The 25,134-nt window shown below is 38.8% G+C and overlaps 1 protein-coding gene across 2 annotated transcripts in view; it reads left to right on the top strand.

Annotated features, from left to right (window-relative positions):
- The window catches only part of ARMC2 (armadillo repeat containing 2), a 62,196-nt gene extending 37,233 nt beyond the window's left edge, over positions 1 to 24,963 (top strand). For both annotated transcript variants that reach the window (XM_058836095.1, XM_058836096.1), the window contains 7 exons: positions 464 to 563; positions 12,828 to 13,149; positions 14,580 to 14,702; positions 16,538 to 16,651; positions 17,999 to 18,131; positions 20,338 to 20,495; positions 24,585 to 24,963. In XM_058836095.1, the coding sequence (XP_058692078.1) occupies positions 464 to 563; positions 12,828 to 13,149; positions 14,580 to 14,702; positions 16,538 to 16,651; positions 17,999 to 18,131; positions 20,338 to 20,495; positions 24,585 to 24,736 (1,102 nt within the window). In that variant the 3' untranslated portion in view covers positions 24,737 to 24,963. The remainder of the gene's footprint in view (positions 1 to 463; positions 564 to 12,827; positions 13,150 to 14,579; positions 14,703 to 16,537; positions 16,652 to 17,998; positions 18,132 to 20,337; positions 20,496 to 24,584) is intronic.
- The last annotated feature ends 171 nt before the right edge of the window (positions 24,964 to 25,134 follow it).

A 25,134-nucleotide genomic window follows, 5' to 3' on the forward strand; every position in this document is an offset into this window, starting at 1 on the left:
GAGCAGCTGTTAGAAATGTGCAGAGATAAATCCTGCTTGCAGGGAGGCACATTCTCTGTATTTGCTGGTGAGAGATGTGTTCTCTTAGTGCTGTTGCTGGGCTCTACTAGATGTGCACTTGGAGCGCACCTCTTATTTCCTCTCATCTGACTTCCCACATCATCTTGAAATTCCAGTTCTCCCATTTAGCACTAAGAAGTGCTGGTGTTGGCATACTGCGTCCATATGGCAAGCAGGTTGGAAAGCTCATGTTTGGTTCTTCCCGTAATTCACTGTGGCAAGGATAGCTAGGCTTCTCTTGTGCTCTTGCATAACTGCACATGCCTCTATGAGAAGTCAGAGCATTGGCATTCACTTCATTTGTTGGAAAATACAGCTCTGAGAGTCAAAAGTGACTTTCTAAAAAATGTTTTGTGGAAAAAAGTCCTTTTGTTCATTTATATTTTATTTTTTTTCTTTATAGCAAACTTTCTACCTACAGTGACTTCTGTGCAGCTTTAGCAGACTGCTCCAGATGTTACATCTTATTTTTAGCCCTACTAAACAAATACCAGAAGCAGCAGGTCAGTTTTTCATCTCTTGATTTTTATATATTAATCCTCTGATGTGTCTGTGTATTATTGTGTATAAGCTTGTTTTCAGTGACCTACTTTTATGCATTTACCAAATAAAAATTGTAAATGGTTGACAGTATTTCTAAGTAGTAAATAATTGTAATGAAATAATTCAGATTAAAAATTCAAAGCAGTACAGAGGACAGTTGATTAACTTGTGTATCCATGTATAGAAACAGTCCTTATAGTACCTGTTTTCCTTGTTTAAAGAACTATTTTTTAAAGCAAGAAGCTATCTGAATATTTAATAGTAGGAAATCATTGGCTCTCAGTGTCTTGTCTCTTGTTGATAGTTCTCCTGTCCTCCTTACTTTCAAAGGAAGTGTGACTTCTCTAGAGCTAAGCAATGTCGAAATGAGCTAAGCAATGAAAGCAGAGGAAAATACGTTCCTTACTATCATGTAAAAAGGGGAGATTTACTCAAACCCTTTGTGTGTGATTAGTCTGTAAGAGCCCCAGGAAAACGGTGACCCTTGTGCCCAACCAGTCTGTCAGTGTCCCATTATGGGACCCTTCACTAAGCAGTCCCACTGGATCTGTTCCACTGACTTATTCAGGGTCACACAGCTGACAGAGAAACCTCCTCTTGGGTCTCCTCCTTCACCCACTGCGGGCAATGGGCAGTGCCCTTGAAGGACTTGCATTAACAGTGTGCAGAATAGTACTCTTTATTAACAGACTTGTGAAAGGTTAAGGTTTGAGACTTGACACTGATAGTATCAGACCACAAAAATATATTCAAAGCAATATACTAATTTAAAGCAATGTATTAACGAGCTCTAATCCCAAATAAAAGCTGGTCGGAGACAATCATTCAGCATGTAGAGATAATGTTTCTTACACAGTAGGCGTCCCTATGAGGGAGAAGACAGGTTCAGCTTGTCGACTGATCCCAGAAGTTACAATGGAGTCTTCCCCCATTTCTCCCCATTATTAACTAATTTTTATACTATTTCTCTATGTTTAGGTGGAACTTGAGTGGTTTTGGTCATACCTCTTAATCAGTGAGGGGTGGATATCTCGGGATAGTACCCAGGATAACCTTGGGATGGGGACATGTGTTAGTTCAAGCAGAATGATTTCATAACAGTTGCTGATTCAAGAGTAAGACATTTTCCTTTATCTCTCTTGGTTTTCAGCTGCTATGGGGCTTATCAACTAGAAAGTACCACTGAGTTCCCTCCTCTGCAAGGGTTTCAACACAGTGCCTAGCCATGGTGTCTCCACTCTGCTCCACCCTCTGTTGGGTCCTCCTTAGATTGCATAGTGTGTGGGAGGTCAGATGTGCTGACCATGTTTCATCCAGGGAATACAACTGTATTTTTCCCTGTAACTTCCATACCATTATCTTTTTACCTTCACTCAGCTTCCCATACTCTTTAACTGTGTAAGATATCAAAATGTATCTCTCCTTTGCCAGAGAAAACCACATGCCTGGAGTACCGCATTTGGGATGTTCATGTAGAAATAAATGTTTGTCAAAATGCCTCATATCATGAAGTAAAATTCTGAGTATAAATGCTGCCAACTTTATTAGAACTCCAGGGGTGTTGTTCTGTTGTCCTGTTGTATCACAGTGATTTTATATTTACTGAAGCACCGGATTCTCAGAGTTTGGTGCAGGATCCCAGTCTTACAGATTGATGCATTGGTAAGAGTGGAGTGCCATATGTAGGACAAATTACTCAGCTCTATTGGCAGGTAATTTCTAAGAAGAAAATAATTTTTACCTAAAGCATAAATGCCCAAAGGTGGAACAAGGTTTCAAAACATAGAATATTAAATTTCATTAAGATCACTCTTAAAAATAAGGAACTTTCTTAACTGGTGCAGCATCTAGTTTAAGATCATTTATTTATCCCATATAATTTATCCCAGGGCTAGTAATTCTTGGAGATGTGTTGGAAGGAGGTCTTTTGTGCCGCTATCATTGAAGGGAATTAATGAGTTAACTAGATTGGCTATGCTGAACAATATTCTTTCTCTTGCCAAATACAAAAATAATTTGTTCCTTTCCTGTTTACCAGCATCCCTGTTTTCTGTGATAATGCACATGGAAGAGGAACAAAGATTAAAAATTGTTTCTCTTCTAAATAATCTGCTGATTAACAATTCTGTAGCATATCAGAGTATTTCTAGGTTCAGGCTGCTCTTGCATAATTTAGTCTTCAAAGACGCTTTAGTAAAATACTATGTAAATATTACATAAATAACATGAAAAATGTCATAGGCATTATATTTTCCTAGATTTATAGTTGTTCTTCCTTGTGACCATTGTATTAAAACCCCAACACATTATGGAACTGAGAATAAGGATCTTTAATTAAATAACACCTTTCTCCTAAATTTAATCAGTCGTTTTAAGGGTAGCTTTTCTAGGTTCCTGAGATAATAGCTTTGTGTTGTAATGAATTGTAGGTTCATATCTACCTCAAATTATTTGTCATTTTGTATTCAGAATTTAGCTTTTCATTTGTCTATTAAGTGGTCCTAAAATACATCATTTTCACAAGGTGAGCATTGCATTTTGTGTTAAATTGTCAGTTGTTTTATCAAAATACAAATGAGTAAAGAAGTACCTTGTGTATCAAAAAAACCTTAGTTTTTACATTGTGTTGATTATATATGCAATGCCTTCAGAATAATCATTTCCTACTGCAGTTTTGAAACAAGCATGCAATTGTCAGTTGTTAGTGAAGCCCTGCAGAAACAAAAAAAGGGACATAGATAATGTAATGCACCACTTTTTCTGTAGTATATAATAAACACTTGAGCTGTGAGGAGTGCAAATGTTTTTCCTGAGGTGTAGTTGGCACTACTAATCTTTTTTTTAAAATGCCAACAGCTAGTGAGTTACAGTGTGAGTTGGCATGTGTTGAAAAGAAATGAAGTAACACCAGTGTGAGTAAAATTGTCTGTTGTGGGAAGAATCAAAGAGAAGGAAAAACCATCATTATTAAAGCTTTAAAAATCTTCAGGACTAAAAACTGACACCATAGTGAAGAAAGGAAGTGTGTGTGTGTGTGTGTGCATGTGTTTTTCTGAGTTCTCAGGTTGCAAATTTTGTGGGATCAGATTTTTTACTTGCAGTCATAGCAGCTAGAAACATACAGGGGAAAAAATAGAGGAAAAGCAGCATTCAGACTTTCTCAAGGGATATCATAACTGTGACTTTAAACATAAGTATTAAGTACTGTGAAAGTCAAATTGGGAGCACTGGAAATAGGATTAATGACTTGCACCAACACCACACATTGAATTCCACAGTTGCAACCCAAATAGTCTCTGTCCTTTGTTCCACACTGCAGTTACAGCTCTTTTACCTTTTTTTCTTAGCTCATTTTCTCTCTTGGGTCAGAAAGAGTCAAAAGGAATGGAAGAATAATGATACAACTCTATGAGACAGACTTCTAGGGAAATTGAATTGGCAAGACTTGATAATACCATGCATCATAGTCTTAGGTAGGGAATACAGAAGACTGGAAAAGCTGAATCTTCAGCATAGGACTGGGGAAGTCAACTGGGCTTTTACACACATCTGAAATATGTGTTCATGGTTGGCTTTGGACCTTACTTGTGTGGAGTAACAAAAAACATCCTTGGTGACTGCCACATGCTGTCAAAACTGTCAGAAGTGTTTTTGTAGGGCCTCTATCTTGCAGGATAAGCTTTGCGTGATTCTGTTTCTAGTCAGCATTGTAGACTTTTGCCCATCTCAAGAATTCTAGCAGGGTTCTGTTCCGCTTTCCCACATCATTATCATCTCTAAACTTCCCAGATAAACTGCATAAAGAGTGACTTTCTCAGGCTGTGGTTAATGTCACAAGTCACAAGCAGGCAATGCTTTTGGAACAGGGACATTGCCTAAATAGGACAGTAGCTTCTGTCAATAAATCAGGCACTCCCTGAGCTTAGGTGGTATTTTGGGGCCCCGCCAGCTTCCATGTAATGTTTTATCAGTTAGAAGCCTATTTTCAATCCTAAGAGCACAAACACAGGGTATTTGTATAGAAGCAATCTTATGCCTGTTGTATAGAAAGGTCCCCTTACACTTTAGTGTATCCTAATTTTGAAATTGGGAAGCACTTGTTTAAGAATCAGACATTGCAGGATGCAGTAATTGCCTGTTCAACAAAATAATAATTACATTGGATCACATGAACAGTTCATCCAGTCTGCTCTTGATACTTGGCAGTGATGAGATTCAGATGTCTGGAGAGCAGTAAGAATGGAATAGGCATGTATGATACTTCCTGTTTGTACTTACCAAACCTCCAACTCTTTCCAGTTTGGAAACACCCTCAGCCAGCTCTGTATGAAATAAACTTCAACTGACATATTTTCTATGAAATTCTACAGTCTCTTTTCTACCCCACATAAACTTCTAACGTGTTAAAGGTCCATTGACACAGAATTGCATAGCAAGCAGTTCCTTTTGCCTATTCTGAATTTGGCCTTTACTGTCTTTATTTGATGCCTTCTGGTTCTTGTACTGTAAATGTGATGAAGCCCACTGTCCATTTCACACCTCCCTTGATGTTTCTTCTACCCTCTTCAAGTTACCTCTTTTCCATGCTGAAGAGTTCTTGCTTACTTAGTCCTTTCTGATTGTTCCATGCCATGGTGTATCCATGCTGATTTCCTCATAACATTTGCCAGTCCTGATTTCTGTCTCTTTTTATGAGAGGAGGAAACCAGAACACAGCACTTAAGATTGGCCGTATCATAGATTTACGTACCTGCATAAATTTATTTCCCAATAATTCCCAATACTTTATTTGCTTTCTTGATCTATCATCATTAAACTCTGTCATTAGCTCTAAGATTGCTCTATAGGCAATTATGGTAGGTTCAAAGGCTGTCATTTCATACATGAAAATATATTTGCTCTGTTCTTTTCCATTGATCCTTTCTTGTTTCAATTCATGCCTTTAAATTTAATCTTCTGTTTTATTACCAATTGACTACAATTCTTTTTCTGCTCTTCAATCAGCCTTCATCTTTGGTACATTGAGTATCACAGTGAAATCAGTATATTCTTCCATATCACTGCTGCTGCCTATTTTCTGTGTTTATGGACAACTTGACTACAACAGATCCCAGCAAAAAACCTTGGGAATTCCACTGGTTGTTTTCCACTATTGCAGAAACTGCTAATTTATTCTGTTTTGCATCCTCTAATCATTTATGTATACTAACACATTCTCCCTTACAGCAAGACTCCTTAGTTTTACTAGGATTTTGGTGAGTGACTTTGTTAAAAGTCTCCTGGAAAAAGTCGCATGGGTGGTATCAGATGGGTCTTTTTTATGCATATTTGTTAAAACCTTCCCTTAAAAAAACTCAGTGTCAGAAATTAGAAGTCTTAAAGCTGATTATGTTTATCTGACTGTCCACTCATTGTTTTTGTGGTCTGTACTAATTTATCTGTTCCAGACACCAGACTTGAGCCTCACTTGGAATCTTTTCTTGTTTGTTACAGTTTTAGGAGGTTACATAGTGCTAGTAGTAATTAAGGTATTTAATTAATTAGTTTTCTTTTAGAACTGTTGGATAATTATCCAGTCCTGGTGATTGGTTACTCTTTGTTTTGTCAGTTTGTTCCTTAAAGTTTCTGATCACTTCAGTTTTGGACAGATGGCTGTGATGAGCCTTCCCTGGAGAATGCTGTCGCATTGAGATCTCCCAGTTGCTTCCAGAGTGGGCATGAATCAATGCAAAGAACTCATTTAGCTTCTCTGCAATGACATTTTCTTCTCTCAGTGCTCCTGTTTTATCCTGATCATCAATTAGTTCTGCAGATTCTGGCAAACTTCCCGGTCCTGATATGCTTGAAAAGATTTGTTATTATTTTTGCATCTCTTGCATCAGCTAGAACTGCACTCATTTTCAGTTATAGTCTGCACACTGCTTTACCTGGTTGATTTAGCAATCAGTGTGTCAGAAACAATTTTTTAAATGAAGAGGTGTTGCCTTCTCATCCTTTCTAAGGACATGTCCACTTGTATCAGGTTCACTGTGCCTGAGTCTGCCCAGCTTCCTTCCAAATGCATCTACCAGGTAGCAACTCCCAAATCAGCTTATTGGCTTCTGTGAGCAAGCAGCCTTTTGCTTGTGAGACTTGTTCTTGTCTCCCCCGAAGAAACAAAATCCTTGTTTCAGGGCTGTTGAATGTCCTTTTTGCTCTTAAGAGTGCTGGCATGGGGAAGGTTGTCACAGGGGAGGCCTCTAACTGCAGGGAATTTTCCCAGTGTGTTTCTGGCTTTATTGATTCGGCAAAGGCTTATCTGCATGCATGACTGGTCTTTCTGGCTGGTATTTTGGTTGGTTTATGGATAACTCTGTGATGAGCTCCCAGGAACCCACCATCTGTCTGTTTCAGTCAGTCATAAAAGATAAGTCATTTTGGTAATGCCCAAAAGCAGCCAAGGCTCTTCCTTGTACAGTGCAGTGCTGCACCTGTGTTTAGTTCAGGTACACATTTGCCTTTTAAATACTTTGCAAGTGTTAGTGGTATTCTGCTCAGTGCCATCACAGTCTTCTGAGATACCAAAGGGGTTTTTAATTAACATTTTTAATGAGGGCAGTGATGTCTTCCTGTGTCTACTGCTTGCTTCTAAATAAATGGTTATCAGTGCTGACCCAAGTGTTTTTTGTGTTTTGGTTACTCACTTTTTCCTCTGTTCCATCCCTCATTTGGGCTGAGGACAGTTGTTTGTGTGACAGCACGATCCATCATGTCAGGGAACTGACACAGCTTCCAGTAACCCTAAAACTGAAAAGAAGAGCCCGACTCCTTTTCTGGTTATCATCTGCATTGCTTTCCTGTCTAGTTTGTTGAAGAGCCACACAAATGCTTCCTTGATCACAAATACTGAGGTAGCAATGTGGGAGAGAAAAGAAACTCTGTATGGAAAGGAGACAGAGTGCTGTTTATGCCACTACTTGTGCTGAAATACTTGTCAAGGTAACCCTACAAAGAACTTGCATCGATAACGTGGTTATTTTCTCCTACATTTACTAGTACATGCTTTCAGTTGTCTTCCTTCTCAGTGTAGCCCAACATTGTAATAGTGCCTAGGACAATTTAAAAAAGGGAATTGATCATTAATGGAATTGGTCATTAAAGAGAAGAAATACAAGATTTTTCTACGGTGTTTTGTGTGTGAACTTGCCTATTCCTAACCGATCAATCATTATCTCTAAATCTGCTTTTTTTTTGTTTCCAAGGAGGATATAGCAATTCTAGGATAGATATTCTCATAACTCTGAAGGAGTTTCCCTGCTGATAAATGTGAATAGCTACAAAAGGTCACTCTTTCTCTACAGTACCATTTCTGACAGTGTGCTGAGCTGAAAAGTGTATGTGCATCTTCCTAATTCTTTAGTTGCAATTTTTTTTTCTTTTTTTCTGGTTGAAAGAAAAAGCAAAAATGTTGAGAAAAGTGCAGAATATTTGATCTGTACACTGAGTGTAAAATTATCGGAAATGCAGTGTTCAAAATTTGTAATGAACCAGTCTTCACTGGCATGTATCATATAGAAACCTGCTGTTCTGATGTAACAAAGATACAAGTGAGTGTATGCAATTATTAGATAGGTAAACATTAGAAAATAATAATAATAAGATATTAGTGCTTGGTGAGACACTGTTATTAAAATATGTTATTGTAGTTTTTGATTATATTTCTCTAAACAATGCTGAAAGCTTGGGAACCCTCTAGAAAAAGCTAAAAGAATTATTAGAGTTAAAATGCCTCAGGGAAATTAATTTATCCATGACAAAGGTCAGACCATTAGCAAGCTGCCTATTAATAGAATCTGCACAAGGAAAACATTTCTGTTAGTAGACCAGTCTTTAATCTAGGAAAAAAAAAAAGAGCTGATAAGAAATAGAGGCTAAAGCTGTTCAAATTTAAAGTAGTAATAAAAGTAAAGATTTTAACCAGAGAGAGAGATCAGCAGTCATTGGTGCAATACCATGGATGACATGGTTTTCACCTTTTTTTTTGTCAATTAATTTAATTTCTGAAATACTGTTTTTTTAGAGAGCCTACACAGCTTTTCATCAAATATTGTTCTGGTGCCAGTGTTGATTTTCTTCTTTACCTTTCCCAGGTCTCTGTTTGTGTCCACAAACAAACTTAAGCACAAGTTCTTGATGGCTGAAATTCACTAAGTGAAAATGAACCCTTTTCTGGAAAGTTTAGTTGAACAGATCAGATTTTGGAATGTAGAAAACGATTGGGTAGGGTCCTATGGTGTGTTTACACAGAGGTATAATTACATTTTACTAATGTTTTCTCCTTCTCCCCAAATGCATTATTTGGGGGGGGAAGGAGGTTCTCTTTACTGAGAAGGTAGTCCCTGCTGTCACTGTGGCAAAACTTCTCCTCTCTGCTCCTTATTTCACATTCCTCAGTGACCTCAAGAGATTCTCTGTTTGTTTTTGATACTTCCAGGATGTTCTACTCCACAGCTCTCTACCCCCTTTTTTATTCTTTAAATTGAGTTTCATATTGTGACAGCTGTCATTTCTGGGTTTGAACAGAAATTTTCCCAGCTAGAATGTCACTTCAAGATGAATCTTTACTGTATTTGGAAGAGATTAGCTCTGCCTTAGAATAACAACAGTAATTTTGCCTATAAGTAGACTATCAGACCCTCCAAAGAAAACTCACAAATTTTCTTTCCAAGGTGCATAATAAAGCAGAAACATAAATTTGGAACTGAAGTGTAAATTAGATTTGAATGAGAAGCAGGGCAGGTGGTAGAATTTTGACTAACTCTACTGAAATTTGTGTAACATGGAAAGCAGATTTCATTTAAGCTGATGATTCAATAGGAACTCAGCTACTGGCATCTGACCTTTTGTTTTGTACTATCCCACTCATTCTGAGGTCCCAGACACCAAATAAATAACAACAGGTACTTGGCCAGCATTCACATGTTCTAGATTGGACTGTCCTTCCTTATTGATCTTGTTTTACTTGGAAACTACTGACCTAATTTGCTTTCCTTCCCTACTGATAAGGACGCCTGTACAGTCTGTAACTGTGCTCATCATGCTTACACTGAAAGGCAGGTGTACTTTATTTGCCAAGATAAACTGTTGTCAGGTTCTGTGACTCAGCAGGTACATGGATAACCTTTGCTGCTAGGGCAGTGCCAGGAAGAGAGTTTTAGAAGTAGGTAAGCAGAGAAATCTTTTGTATCAGTGATGATCAAATGTTTATATTTCAGAAGTGTAAGAGTTAAATGCTGATGGAGTATGTGGTGCCATTACCACCTCCAAACCCCAAATGTCACAGTTTCTTCACAGACAGGAAGCAAAGAAAAATATCTCAAGCTTTTCTTGATTTGTTTGTTCAAATTTATTTAAGTGAAGCTCTGTGCTCTCATATATAGCCTTCCTTCCACTCAGGTTTGAGTACACTCTGTGTTCATCATGTCTCACATGAATGCCTCACTATGAAAAGATGAAATAACTGAGTGTAATTTCTAACTTTAATCCAGTTTGTCTTGAATGCAATACATGTTTAAACTTCCATATTATATAAATTGATCTGATAAATGTAATTTTTCTGTGTGAAAGAATGTCTGAAATTCCATATGCAGTTAGTATTCCACACGTGTGGAAATGCCCAATAATCTCATTTCTAATACTGATTTTTTGCTGTGTACAGAAAGGTGCTATGTACGGAAAGGCCCATGGGCCTTGCACAGGTTTAGTCTCGCAAGCAGTTTCAAAATATCAGGTAGCTTTGCAGGTATTTTTTTACACAGCCATTCTAAGATGGTGTTTATTACTCTTTCAGTCCTTACCAATGAGCATTTAAAGAAATACAGCCAAAAATAATACAAACCCTTGAGCATTATACTACTCAGGAGAAGTTGTGCAGCTTTCCTCTTTGACTTTGCTAGTTAAATTTTCACTTGAGTACAATGAAACTTGGATACTATTCTATTAAAGCCGGATGTGCTTAGCTAAAAAAGAAGTATTTTATAAGTTTGTTTTGCTGGGCTGTAGGTGGAAAGCACAGCTGAGATCACACTTCTCAAAATATCAGTTGATTGCTCTGCGATACCTGTTTGTCTCTTTCCTGATTGGGTAGAGCTGTTGCTGGGCTGATATCATTTTGACCAAAATTAGAAAGTCAATATAAACGAGTCAAACTAGATTGCCTGCTTTTTTCAGTTCTCTCTTCTGATTCATCAGTTGTTTGTTTCAAATTTTTACAGCCTTTGTGAGTTGGGTGTTGTGCCAGCAAAGGTGAAAGCTCTTAGTGGTTAGTCATTAAGAATATTCATAAAAAATTGTCATGATGACATTTAGATCCTGACAAAAATATGATACCTAGTTAAAAAAAAAAAAAAAAAGAAGTTGAAGTGGGTCCTACACAGTGATATTATTAAATACATGGATGTGGAAACCATTTCCTCGCTTAGGAGACTGCTGCTTCTCATCTTCAGGCACAGCACTCTTCTTCCTGAGAGGATGTTATTGCCAGTGTCTTGTGGCAGAGGCTTAAGACCTGAAATGTGCTGATGAAGGCATGTATCAGAGAAGGAGTTGCTGCCTAGAAATCTTTTTTCCTTCAGTATTAGCTTGTATACTTCAACAAATTAGACTGTGCCTGGTTAACTTGTATTACTAATACCAGGGAGGCTTAGAATATGTGTAAATATAATTATGATATTTGAAGAAAAACAGCGTATGAACTGCTTAGCAAAAATCTAAGTTAGTGCAAGTACAGGAAGTTAGCAGCTAAAGGTAGATGGTTTTCATGTACTTGAAGAAATGCTGTTACTTTACCTGCACCATTAAGCCTAAAGCTACAGACTTATTTTAAAAATGAGTAGGTTTTGATGCAAGTGACAGAGGGAAGTGTTTTAAGTAGTTTAAACTTGAGTTACTTTAGACTTTGATAATTTATTTTTTTCTTGTTACATTATGGTGGATAAGAAAAAGATGGGGATGTTGTTGAATGCCATTCAGTTAGGATCCACTAGTCTTGCCACTAAAAGGTTCTATCTCATTATGTACAAAATGAAAGTCAGGCTAGAAAGTGCTTTAGGAGAGCAACTTGGTTAAATCATGAGATCTCAAGATACCTTATAAAAATAGAAAGTAGGTCTCATTCAGCAATGATAAAAATAAAAGGGTAGGAAGAACATATAAAATCAGAAAAAAAAACAACCCAACAGAGCACAATATGAGGTGCAACTACATATGAGGGATATATGAGGGACATAAAAAGAAGCAAAACTTTTTATAGTACAGTGAGAAGACAACAAGAAAATAATTGCTCTGATGTTCAGAAGAAGATGAGCATTACTGACAGATACCACTGTGAATACTGAAGTGTGAAAGGCCTTTTTTTTTTTTTTTTCTTCTTTTTCTGAAAGTGTTATGTATGACCAAATTAATAAACTCTACTTCAGTCTGGATTCTTTTGTCACTAAAAAACAAGCTGAAGCATATTACATGTCATCAAACCAGCTGATGAAATTTACCTTTTGGTGTTTACAAAAGGACGGACAGAGAGGGGATCCCAGTCTCTGGGATTCTTGAAAAGTTGTGAAGAATTGCAAGGTTTTAGGATGCCTGTTTTTAAAAGGAGAAAGAGGAGGAACTGAGGAATGACAGACCAGTCAATTTAGATTATATTTCTGGCAAAAATCTGGAACAAATAATTCATCTGTCTGTAAGCAATTAGAATGAACAACGAAATGAATAAAACATAATTTGGATTTAACAGTAACAAATCAAGGGGAATGAGTTTAACCTCTTCAGTAGTCAGAAAAGGAAAGGTTGTGGTCTCTGCCCATCACAGCTGACACTTGCTTACTTGAAAGATTAGTAAAATTCTGGCCCATATGATTATTCTAGTTATATAAAGTGTGGTTTTAAGACGTTTTAAGATTACTGTGGGCTTGGTAAAAATAGATGACCTGTACTAAGTATATCCCATTAGTAATTACTCCAGTGCTATACTAGTTCTGTCAAATGTTTTTGATTTCTTCTGTAAATCAGGTTATGAAAATCAGTAGCATAAAAAATTATTTCTAGTTGCTGTGTTTGGCGTTCCTTCAGTTGTTCTGCATGTGCTGTTATCTGAATTGGAAAGCAAATGAAGTATTATCTTCTTTTTAAGCAGCTGCCACCTTCTGATGTTTTCCATGTAATATGGTTTGTTTATTTTGTTACAGGATTTGGTTATCCGTGTCATCTTCATTCTTGGCAATTTAACAGCAAAGAATGACCAATCCCGGGAGCAATTTTTTAAAGAAAAAGAAAGTGTTAACACCTTGACATCAGTATTCCAAACCTACTATGATCTTGATTTGAATGCACCAACAGGGCACCATGATAGCAAAAGAAAAGGAAAAAAACACCTAAAGCATCCTACAGAAGCAGAAGATGTTCTGATAAAACTGATAAGAGTGCTGGCCAACCTCTCCATTCACCCTAAAGTAGGCGCAGCTCTGGCAGCTGCCCATCCTGTTGTAGGATTACTTGTTGGAGTACTGGGTAATAAAATTTATGTTGTGTTTGTTATCTTTGCTCAGCCTGTAAAGAAAGTTTAGGACTTCCCATTGCAAAAAAAACCCAAAGTCAATTGGCTGATATTCATAAATTGTTTTATGTAGAAGGCCTGCTTGGAACAGTGGAAGCATTGCTGCTTTGGTACTGACTTTTCAGTATCTGGGGAAAGATGTTGTAGAAGTCTTAAATTTGGTGATCAGATTTGCAGATAGGATCATTAAAGATAAGAAAACAAATTTTATTTTAAACACATCTCACTGAGAGTTAATATATTAAGAATGTTTGTTCTTATCAGGTGCTATATAGATATGTTTGTTGGTAGTTGGGTTTTTTGTAAGGTTTGCATTTTTTGTGACTGTTTTGGATTAAGTATTTCTGTTCTCTCCACTTATAACTTTCAGCCTCTTCTAAAAATTTTCTCTATTTTCTTCTTTTTCAGTCTTTCAACCTTTTATCTCTTCCAGATGGAAGAGAGTGTCTTCCTCCAAATGGAGGATTAGGACTGCAGTTCCTTTACCACTTTCTGGTTCCCTTGTAAATCTAATTACAGACCAGGGCTGGTCTGTTCTCCCCATAACAGAGTTTAGCTGTGACAAGATACATCTTAAACAGCTCAGTGTATTTTAGTGTGTAATGAGAACATTAAATATTACGTGAAGATAATCAACCTGATTTGTACACTGTCTTGCCAGTCATCAGGGATGAGACAAGTCAGACTCACAACTTGGTTCTGTCTCAGTGAAACTGTCTTAATGTCTTAATGATTGTGTAAGTGCTTTTGACCTGCAAAGCTTCTATCTGTCACCCTCTCCTCTTCTTGAGCACTCAGTCAGTTTACTACAAAATGTTCTGTCTCCCTATGAGCTTACCCCTCTTCTATTTCCTTCACTCTCGGCCTCTGAGGCCAGAGACCTCAAACAAGTAAATCTTTCAGACTTTTACATGGGTTAACATTCTGTCAGGAAATCTAAGAGAAAAATCTTCCAAATATTGTTGAAGAGGTTTTTTTTCAATTTTTTTTCCTAGATACCTGACAGTTCAGTGTAATAGCCGTTGGCATTCCTCCATGTCTGTCAAGCAGCCCTGTTTCTTCATGAGGTTTCTCCTCGGTGCCATCTTAAAACAGCTAACTGAATGTGTGAAATGTCTTAACCAGCTAAATTTTAAACTGTGTTGCCTGAGTCACAATGATTTCTGTAAATTAATAATGGGAAAGAGTGGTTTTGTATTGCCATTTTTGGATCAGGTGTTTCTGTTAACTTCTGCCATGTTACTGAACAACAGAAGGTTTGACTGTAGTAGTGACTGTGTAAACTGTTACTCAGTTTTTTTCTGGGATCTAATGCACTGCAAAATTCGACACGTGTGTGTGTTTATTTACATATGAATATGTTTTGGGGATTTTTTACTCTCAGAATACAAGTCAGTCGATGCCTGTGAAGAGCTGGTCATCAATGCTGCAACAGCAATCAACAATTTGTCCTACTACCAAGTGAAGAATTCTGCAGTTCAAGACAAGAAGCTACACATTGCTGAAAGTAAGGACTTTTAAATTAGTACTTTTTAAATAGCTTTTAGAAAGCAGAAACATTTTGACACAAGATAAAGACACTGATAACATTTTGTGGTATGACATTGCAGGAGTATAAAGTTCATAGGGCTAAATTCTTTCAATAATGATTTCCCTTTTTTTTTTTGGAAAATAACACTATGACTTACATGAAAATAGTTTGGTTCTTCACAAAACCCCTTTTCCTCTGCAAAGGAATTTGCTGAATTGTTTTCTGCTCAGCAATTTTTGCTAGATTTGTTCAAAATCCATATACCTGAGCTAAAATAATCATGTTGCTTTTTCCTTCTAATCACAGTATGGCAAGAGGGGTTTTTTTCTTCTTCCTCCTTTCTTTCTTTCTTGCTTTCTTGCTTGCTTTCTTGCTTTCTCTGTAAAATTTGATTTCTGTCTGTTTCTGGCTTCTAAATCCATTGGCAATATTGTATGAGTGATTCTCTCCCCTCTAACATTATGGACAATAATCAGTTATGTGTAGGATCTGCTCTGACTTCTGGGACTCTTGTGTTTATGTTGTACAAAAGGTAGAGAGGCTGTGTCTTGCACATCTTTCCATCTAAATAGACAAGACACTGGGGAGTGACAGAACCTGAAGTTTGCATAACAGGTGGAATGAGGAATAGAAAAAATATCCTGGCTGTTGGCCCAGTGCCTGGACTGATAGACATCATATTCTCTATAGGTAACAGCTCTGCTGTTCTGTCACGACTCATCACCTATAAGCCAGCTGCCTCTTGTTTCTGGTTAGAAACAAATTACTTCTCTAGTGTCCTATTTGTTGGCATGTGGAACTAGTCCCACATACCTTCCTGAGCTGTGGAAAGAGGAAACCTTTTGATGGGAGACCAGCAGGCTTTCTGCTTCTGCAGACATTTTGAGAATACCTGCTGTTTGATATGAGTGGTGGACAAAATCCCTTCAGATGTCTCTTTAAGACAAGTTCAAGATGTGTCAGTATTGCAACATCCAGAGGCTGAAGTAATGAGAACAAAGCCAACCTCCCTTCTATTTTTTTTTTCTCTCTTCTGTTGTATGAAGGGCTAAGAGTTGACCTATTTGAATTTTCTGTATGATGGACTGATTTCAGTGCTTTGCTGTGTTCACAGAAGACTGATAAATGTAACTTCTGTAACATCACTCCTCTGCCATGCACCAAAATCCTCCATGGTGGAGGCTCTTTCTAGGAAGTGCTGAAGGTCTCATTCCTACTGCTGAAGTACACACTGATCATTTGTGAAACTACTAAGGAGAAAAGCAGCAAGGAAGTGAATGCTTCAGATTGGGACAATATTAAGTAGCTGTTCAGAGAAAAAGTGTTTGCTTGTTATAGCAGCAGTGAGAGGAAACAGAGCTAATGTCAGAAAATAATTCGAGTTTTAGGAGACATCCCACCATAAGACCATCTGTTCAGAATCTAAATCAATTCTCTTATATATTACAACAGTTTTTAAATTATGTCTTCCTAGATTTTCACATGAGCCCACTCAAAACTGCATAGCAGAACTGGCTCCCATTATTACAACTGTGCTTACACTGTCTCCATAACTCCTCATTTGTTCCTTTGCATTTAGTCCCATATTGGAGCTCTTTATTTTATCTTCAAAGCCCTACACAATTTCATTCTTGTTCTACCATCAGCTCACCCCCTTCTCTGCCACCAGACAGACAGACAACTGCTGCCATTTATTACATTTATCTCTGTTGCTGTTTGCATTCTGATATTCACTGATAAAAAAAACAAACAAACATGTATTTGTGATTTACACGTAATTATTTTTATTCAATTTCTCTGCAAACCAATAGTGCTTTTAAAGCTGTTAATGAGTGACAATATGGATGCAGTTGTGGAGGCTGTCAGAGTCTTTGGCAATCTTTCCCAGCATCATGAGATCCGTGACTTCATCATGCAGAAAAAGAGTGAGTTACTTTTGCATTTGTAGGAGTTCTAGCATTTTAAATGTCCATGGTTCTAAGAAGAAAACATTGTTAATAAGCTGTCTCAGTTAAAGGGTAGAAGCAATCTTCCCTGATGTTTTGCAAATTAGGCAATAATAGTCATTGTAAACATCATTTTATTTCAGTTACATTAAAATGGAAATATTGGAGTAGGAAAAATATGCCATGGTACTTTCACAAAAGTAAACACTACAAAAACTGTTTTTCTTTAAGTTTCAAATCTGAAATTTCCCTTTACTCAAATAGCTTTTCAGATCCTACAGGTTAGTAGTGGTATGATATAAAATGAAAGTCCTACTAAAATCTCATTTAGGTTCCTAATTTTTGATTCCCATATTTAACAGCTTGTTAGCACTTCGTAACACACATCTAGGATTTGACTGTCTCAGCAAAGACCTCCTATTTGCCTAGGGGTGAAGTAGGATACAAGTCTTCTCAAGTCCTGTTGCTTTGGGTATCTAAAGAGCTTTGGGAAAAATGGCAACTCCTTGCTATCCACAGAAGCTGTGTCATCAGCTTAGCCACCAGTTGACTGTAATTTTTTATTTTTATTTTTTTGGTCTGCCTCTTGGCGCTAAAAGTGAGGTGATCGTGCCACAGTACGCAGCTCTTTATTCCAGGGGTGGAACATCACCGTGACCCTTAGTAGCTGGTTCCTGGTGAACAGTCTCAGTCAAAGAACTAAATTTTCCAGCTGGGAGAGACTGTGGTGTTGGTGTGCCAAGCTCAGGAATTGCTGAGAGGCTTCCTCTCAAGTGAGGCCAGCCCAGCTCAGCTCCCTGGCTGGGGTTGGCTCCACAGCTTTGCAGTCAGTGCCAGCAGGTGCTGCAGGACGCTGCATGTCTGTGCCTGGCTCCCACAGGAGCCCCAGGCTGCTGCACTTCCAGCTGGACTTGGAGCAGTCTGGGGCAACCCTGCCCTCACAGGGGGAAGAACTTCCCCCTATGAGTGCCAGATGCCAAATTCTTGCAGTTTCTGCTGACTGTGAGATGGTAAGGGGAGGGTTATACTTTTGAGAAGTAAACTGCAATTTAGTTTGGTCAACTTAGCCTCTTCTGACTGGATTTTCATGTACTTTGGTGTATTTTTATTACTTGAATTTCTGGTTTGTTGTTTTGAAGGAAACTGGTTTGCAGCATGATGTTACTCTGTCATGTGCCTCCTCTGCAAATGTCAGTAATACACTACAAGGGTGAATTTTTGGATAGGGTATCTGTCATTTGACTGCTTTCTAATAGGTATGTTGTAATGGCACTTGTATGGTAAATCCATCTTCCTAGTAATATTATTTCCTACTTTACAATCCAGTATACAAGTTCATGATTGCTTTGCTGGATTCCAAGAACCGAGAGGTCTGTTTTCCTGCCTGTGGAGTTCTGCTCAATCTCACCGTAGATGACAACAAACGAGCTTTTCTGATGGAAGAAGGAGGAATTGGAAAGTAAGTTCCTGATTGTGCTTGAATAAAGGCAATTTCCAGTAGTTTGGCCAAAAAGTATCAATTGGATTCTTTTTTACTGGGCCCAGTAGCTTGTAATACAGCGTAGTAAATACTTGGTATCTAAAGTTCTTGGAGAACAAGCCTTTTATAGGAGCCAAACCCCACAGAAAAGTCTCCCGAAGATCCTCTGTGATGTACACAGCAGAGGATACCATAAAAGAAAGCAACTAAGGCTTGGCTTTGCAGCAGCTGCTTGTGCTTGGCTTAACTGGATCCTAGGTGGGCTACAGTGAACAGCACAGTCATTGTGTTTCTGGTGCAAGTGTGAAGGTACTTCAGGAACTGATATCCCACATGGTCCCTTGGAATTTTTGTAACCACTTGGTTCTATAGGGAAAAACACCTCATGTAGCCATGCTTGGCAGAGAACAGCTCCAGAGTCTCCTCTCTCTGGGAGTTCAAGTTCAAGGCACTATAACATCGTAAGGGATATCAGACCTTGAAAAACCACTGTGGATGCAACACTTGTGGCTTTGATGTTCAGATAATAGCAGATCCAGCTTAATTGGAGCAACATGAAAGATCATGTTCCTGTGCTTGTAAAGCAGTTGATACAGCCCACAGTTATGAAACAATATGCTTGACTTTGAAATATTTTCCTGTTCATACATCATATAATTACTTTTTTATACACTGTAAACAATGCATAGTCTTCTCGTCCTTCCTTCCCATGTTCTAGTTAACTTACAATATAAAGCTGGAAAAGGAGAATAAAAAGAAGTTGCTGGTAAATTGAATAATAAATGTGAGAAATTTCTATTATATAGAATATTTTGTAGCCTATAGAATGATGTAAATTCAGAATTCTCTATACTGCGTCTGAAAACTTGTGAGGGAAAGAACAAAAAGCAGTAACCCCATGGAATGAATCTAGAGAATTTGGAAGTGATTATTAAGGAGATCATCCTGACTGTGCCAAACCAGCTCTGTGGTTTTTTAGAACTGAGGTTATTGTACCCATACATAGTGGCCCAAAAAAAATAGGGAATTAGCCTCATTAGAGGGTTAAATTTAAAAAAAAATAGGGCAAGTTCTTTTGGCTTTTCATTAGATGCCTCCTGTTGTTCCACAATGACTGCCTTCAGAGAGGAGGAAAAAAGCAAACCTCTTTTTGGGTGGTCTTCAATGACCCTTTTTTTCAGCCATACCTGAATATAGTAGTTATCCTTTACTAATGAACAGATTATAAATCTCTCTGTGAAGTGGAGAAGTGAGGGAAGGAGGAAGGTCCTAAGGTTGAAGAAGAGCACAGCAGTGAAGGATTACTACTGGAGAGGTCACCAGGGACAGCAGGTGGAAGAGGTTTACTTCTGCAGGCTCAAGACCTGGGAACTCTGCAGTTTGGAAATGGGAGCTCTGGGTAGCTATTGTCTGTAAGCTGGTGCAGGCAGGAAAGTTACAGCTTTGTTTCAGAGTCCTATTTAGGATTCAGCCTGAATTTGGTGTCTGCAAGGAAGGGAGTTGGGGAGAAAGGTCTGGAACCTAATGGTCCTTAATAAAACAGGCATTTCTGAGAGGAGTCCCTTAGGAGTACAGGCTGAGGAAGTGCAAGAATGGGTGAGATCTGCAAAACTGTGAGACTTTGCTGAATGTGAAAGGTCATGATCATGGAAGTAGCAAATTCCTTTGGATTTGTTTTTGTTTTGGTGAGATGATCTGATGTGTAGTAAGATGGATATTCTGACTGAAGCATTTTCTGCATTCCTGCCACCTTTTCCAGATGAATCATTGGTGCCTGATAAAGTTTGGCTTGGATTGCAATCTCTGCTTTGGTAGTAGCCACAGATTTGGGACAGTCACAGTCAGATTGTAATGAAATTTGATGGAATTTTAGTATCTTTGAAATGGTTACATTTGCAAAGTATGTGAGTGAAATTGGTCAGTTGGGTTAGAAATTTACAGAGGATGGGCAGCTGCAGGCAGGCACACACCTATGTGTAGACAAAAGGCATGTCCACATCCTTGGGGAACTACACTAAATGAAAAGGGGGAAGTTACTGAGGAAGAAAGTAGCATCTGAACTTTATTAATGTAGAATTTTCCTGCAAACTTCCATGGAACTTGCTTACATTTCTAGACTGCAGATTTTGAAGAGCTCAGGAGAAAATTCCATGGAACAAACCACTGTTTTGTTTGGTACTGACAGGTTGGTTGACTGCTTACAAGACTTTGGGCCGGCAGACTGGCAGCTCTCGTGTTTGATCTGCAAAACCCTGTGGAACTACAGCGAGAGCATGAGGAGCGTGGCCTCCTGCTTCAGAGGAGACACCAACACACTGCTGGTGCTGCTCACAGCACTTCTAGGTGAGACTTGTAGTCTTGGTCTCATTTCCTCAGTGAAAGAAATGGAAGGAGCAACATGAAAGCAGGATTAGTTTGGGTGGGAAGTCTGTCCTGCAGCTTTCAGTGGCTGGCCAGTGTGGACTGTCCAGCAGCACAGTGGTCCCTGTGCAGCACACACTGGACCCCTGGGGATCCTGGCATTTCTAGGGTGCAGCAGGCTGACTTTGCTGTCTGGCCACCTTTCTTTTCTCTCCATGGTCTCCTTGTGGGCAAGGACAACATCCTGACTATTTCTCGTCTGCTCCCTAAAGCCAAGAAGGGTGTGCTCATGGCTCCACAAAGGCTGAAAGGTGAATGTAAGGACCTTGATTTGCCTTACCCAGTGTGATCTTTTCATCTGGGCATTTACTTTTGCTTCAAATTTTATGGAGTTTAGTGGCTGGTAATAGTCCTGTAGTCAGTATATGTAATTTTCCTCCTTTAGTTTTTGAGAACTGCTTTGCTTATGATTTTGTTTTGGGTAGGTTGCTAGCAATTATCTTAAAAAAAAATAAATCTTTAAAATAGAAATTAAATTGAAGGAAATTAACTATGTTTGACATGGTTTTAATTGCAAATTGAGTAAAGATGTATACTTACTGTCAGACCCAGACAGAGTATGAACTCTTGTGGTCTCTTTTGTTGTAGACAATCAGAAAAGTGGGTGGATTTGTGAGGATTTTTTTTCCAGTTACAGCAGAATTACTGATAATCACTGATGTAATAGTTCCTAGTATTACATTCCTTGCTATGATGGACTTTATCTTAATGGGTGCAGTAATTCCATTTATTTATCTGAAAATAGCAGTGTTTCAAGGTTATTACTGCACTTTTTAACATTCTGCAAGACACCTGCAAACTTTACAGCCACAATCATGTTTGAATTTTCTGGCACACACTGAGGGGTATATATCTTTGTTTTAGAAAGCACGTGCTTATTTTTTCCCTCTGCATTTAACACTGCTTATTGAAGTCATTGATTTGACTGCAGAGTCCAAGGCTGGATAGCAGTTGTAACTCTCATTGAATAGTATAACTTTCATGAGCTGGAAGTTCATGTACAATTGCAATTGCAGTTACAGTTGAGATTGTAATGCAGCTATAATTGTAATTAATTAGGAATAGGTTAGAATTAAATCAGAAGGCCAGTCATTCTTCACACTCTAGTCAGAAGAGGAGCTGTAGAAAAAGCACATCTTATTCATTGGATCTGGTTCCTCTGTGTGCAGAGAGCCAACAAATCTTAGTAACAGCAGCTGGTTAATATTGTCCTATGTCTTCCTCCTCCCATTGTGTCCAGTAACAGCCTTGAACCGTCATTGCTCTGATTCTATCATTCAGGAAGCAGGAGGCAACTGCTGACAGCCAGTGAACTGTACTTGAGCGTCAGCACACCCTCAGGAAGCGGAAAAAGTGGAGCATGGCACAGCAGACACCTCGCTTCACCTGCTGTGCTTGGCCTCCTCCCCTTTATTTTTCCCTCCCCAGTCTGGCCCAGGATGACAAAAGATACAAGGAAGCAAAATGGACTGGAAATGGCCTAAAAAGATGTCGTGCCCAAGAGAAAGGCTGGACAAAGGGCATTATTTGTTTTGCTTTTCCCCTGACTGATCCCAGCAGCCTGGGATGCAGTGGCCCTGCTCTCCAATGGCACTTGTCATTCACCTTCTTTCAGGTGCTCTTGAGTTTCCTGTCACTCTGCTGGCTCAGAGCTTCTGGAGGCTGCTGTTCCCAGGCTCCTGCCAGCAGCTTCGCCTTAGCCCGGGCCCTCATGAGCAGTGGTGGAAATGAGCTTCTATCTTGGGAACATTCTTCTGTTTGGTCTTTCACTGAAAAGAAAGTTTCTCCCTCTCTCTCCAGACTTTTTTCTTGTGCTGACTTTTACCTCCACTATCAATTCCAGGACATTATTTTGGAATTGCAGTCTATGTGAACTTTTACATGACATGACAGAGGTTCCAGGGCTGACTTGCTGGTGTTTCAAGGATGGGCAGCCCTTGCAGACTGCAGGACTCCGCACTCCAGTCTCCAGTTTCCCCCACAGTATGCAGGCCCAGTGTGTTTGTCTTGTTCCTGGGCTTGCAGCCAGCACATATGCTCTTTGGCCAGGACCCAATATTGCTGGTTTTTGAGGACAGTTGTGGGAAAATTAAATTATCTGAGGATGCACAGCTTGCATGCAGAACATTGATCCTTACTGATCCACAGCATTACTCACATTCTGCTTTGGGAAATTTACTGTTTCAGTTGAACACTTCAGCTTTGAACTGCTTCTGACCCTTGTTCTTGTAGGCTGGAATTCTCGACCTCAGTGATTCCATAAATATTCAGTTGACTTCTGGGGAGCACAGCTGTCTAATAAAAAGGAGAAATGCCTCTCACTCTGTGTTAGAACAGAGTTAATTTGGGTAGAAAAAGCCAGGAACAGGCAAAGCAATTCTCCTTGAAAACAAACCCATAATCCCTTATTTTCCACTTCAGGGTCTCTGGCTTCTCTGCTGCTGGGATTGATTTTAGGTCTGTTGGGTTACTGTGCCATTGATAGGACAAGAGCTAATGGGCACAGGTTGCAATAAGACAAAATTCCAATTAAACATTGGGAAAAGAGATTTCCATCGTGGCAGGGCCTAAGCACAGGAACTGGCTGCTGTCCTAGAAGGTGTTCAGTGTTCAACAGTACATGGTCTAGAGCAAACTGACACATGGTGACTCTGCTCCAGATGTTTTTCCCAACCTAAATTATCCTATGACACTATCAAATATAGATTTGATGTCACAGGCTGGATTTTATCTCTGATTACAAGTTTTCTTCCTGCAGAGATATGACATCCTTCTTAAAAGAGTGGGTGTTCTTTTCCTCTTTATTTTATTACAGAAAGACTCTAAATATCTCCTTACAAAGAACCCCTTTTGGAATCTTTCTCACAATCAGTCTCTCTTTAATTTTGGTAGTTGCAGTGTAGTGGCACAGGAGCCAAGTACTGTTTGCAGTTGCTGGTAACTGTGTGTGAGCTGGAGCCCATCTCCACACACAGGAATATAATTTCCTCCTTCATACCTGTCTCAGCTCAGGCCATCTGGTCTGCACAGGCATCTTGGCATGCTTTTGGATCAGAGTAAGTGCTGTTGGAGCATCTCTTTTCTACAAAAAGTTTGACTCAAAATGTGGGTAACTGAAGTTTCTCTTCAGCCCCAAGTTTACCTTTACCTGCTGTGACTGTGCAATAAGCTCCCTTACAGACTTATTAACACATTGTGAACCTGGTGCTTTTTCGTACTGTAGGCCAAGGGTTAAATATTGCCCATTTGGAGCAGGATTCTACTTTCATTTTAGGCCTAAAGGCTGTCAAATATCCTTCTGTTAAACTGTGTGAAATCATTTGTTCAGCATTATCAGTTGTGTTTGTAGATTCCTGATTCGGGAGAATGCTTCTCGTTGCAGACTGATTTCTGTTTTCTCCATGAATTTCTTTCTTTGCCACATCCAATGCCAGGCAAAATGCAGGAGGAAAAATGATGGATGACTTCTTTTCATTCCTAACATTGTCTTCAATAAAGACTGTCCTGTTGTTTTATTTTTGAAATTTGTGAGGAAGGGAGGGCATCAGTAAATACAACTAGTGTGCTTCAAGTTCCTTCAGTGAGAGAGTAGGTAGAGTTTGAAAGAGTCTCCAGATTAGCAGAGCAATTTGGGACAGGAAAAACATATTGTAGTTCGGTGAATGCATTGCTTACCTTAGCAAAACTGCTGTGGGCACTGTTAAACCCTGGGTACTTTCCAGTCTGACTGTCACAGTAAATGATCAATCTCAGAGACAGTTTTTGTCTGGGAGACGTCTGTGAGGTATGAGAATAAAAGAACCTGCAGTACCATTTTCACTGTTCTACTGACCTTCCCATCCTTTATTTTCAATTAAATCTAAGACCCTCAGACAGTGATGTTTAACTTCTTTCAAGTGCTGTTGTTTTTAAGCCATCAGCATACAGAGCTGGTAAGCTGTATGTGTCACAAAATACATAGTTGAATGTATTTTTATTTGGAACTGATGACGCTGTTTTTCTTGATTACAGATGAAGAGGTAGAGTTGGAGTGCAGCCTTGACAGAGATATAAAGGACTGCCAAAGAATTTATTGGGAAAGGGAGTTCAAACCTGTGGCAGAAAAACTTCTTGACAGAATTCAAAGCCATCACTCTTCAGCTGAGTCTATCACTCCATTTTAATCAGTCGAGGGTTTTTTTGTCAGGTAAATTGTATATTTCTAATATACCTGTACCATTGGTAACCTTGTTGGAGAGCATTACTATTTAAAAAATAAAAGTCAGAAAAGTGTGGCATTTATGTACTGGATGCTATCTTTTGAAGAGCTTGTATGAAATTTTTGCATGTGTAATTGCCTTTTACAATATACTTGAGCTGATGAAGCAGCTGTTCAGTGTGACTTGCCTGGTAATTGCATAGTTTCTTGACTGGAAAAATGAAACAATATTTGCTGAACTTCTAATTTTTAAAAGGTAAGTTATGAGTGAGTACCTCTGTGGTACCAAAAATGCTGTGCAAACAAATGTTACATGACAGGAGCCGCATCTCACCTGCAGACTTTGACACTTTTACCTTAAGG

This window comes from Poecile atricapillus, chromosome 3 (genome assembly GCF_030490865.1).
Source record: "Poecile atricapillus isolate bPoeAtr1 chromosome 3, bPoeAtr1.hap1, whole genome shotgun sequence".
Taxonomy (NCBI): Eukaryota; Metazoa; Chordata; class Aves; order Passeriformes; family Paridae; genus Poecile; species Poecile atricapillus.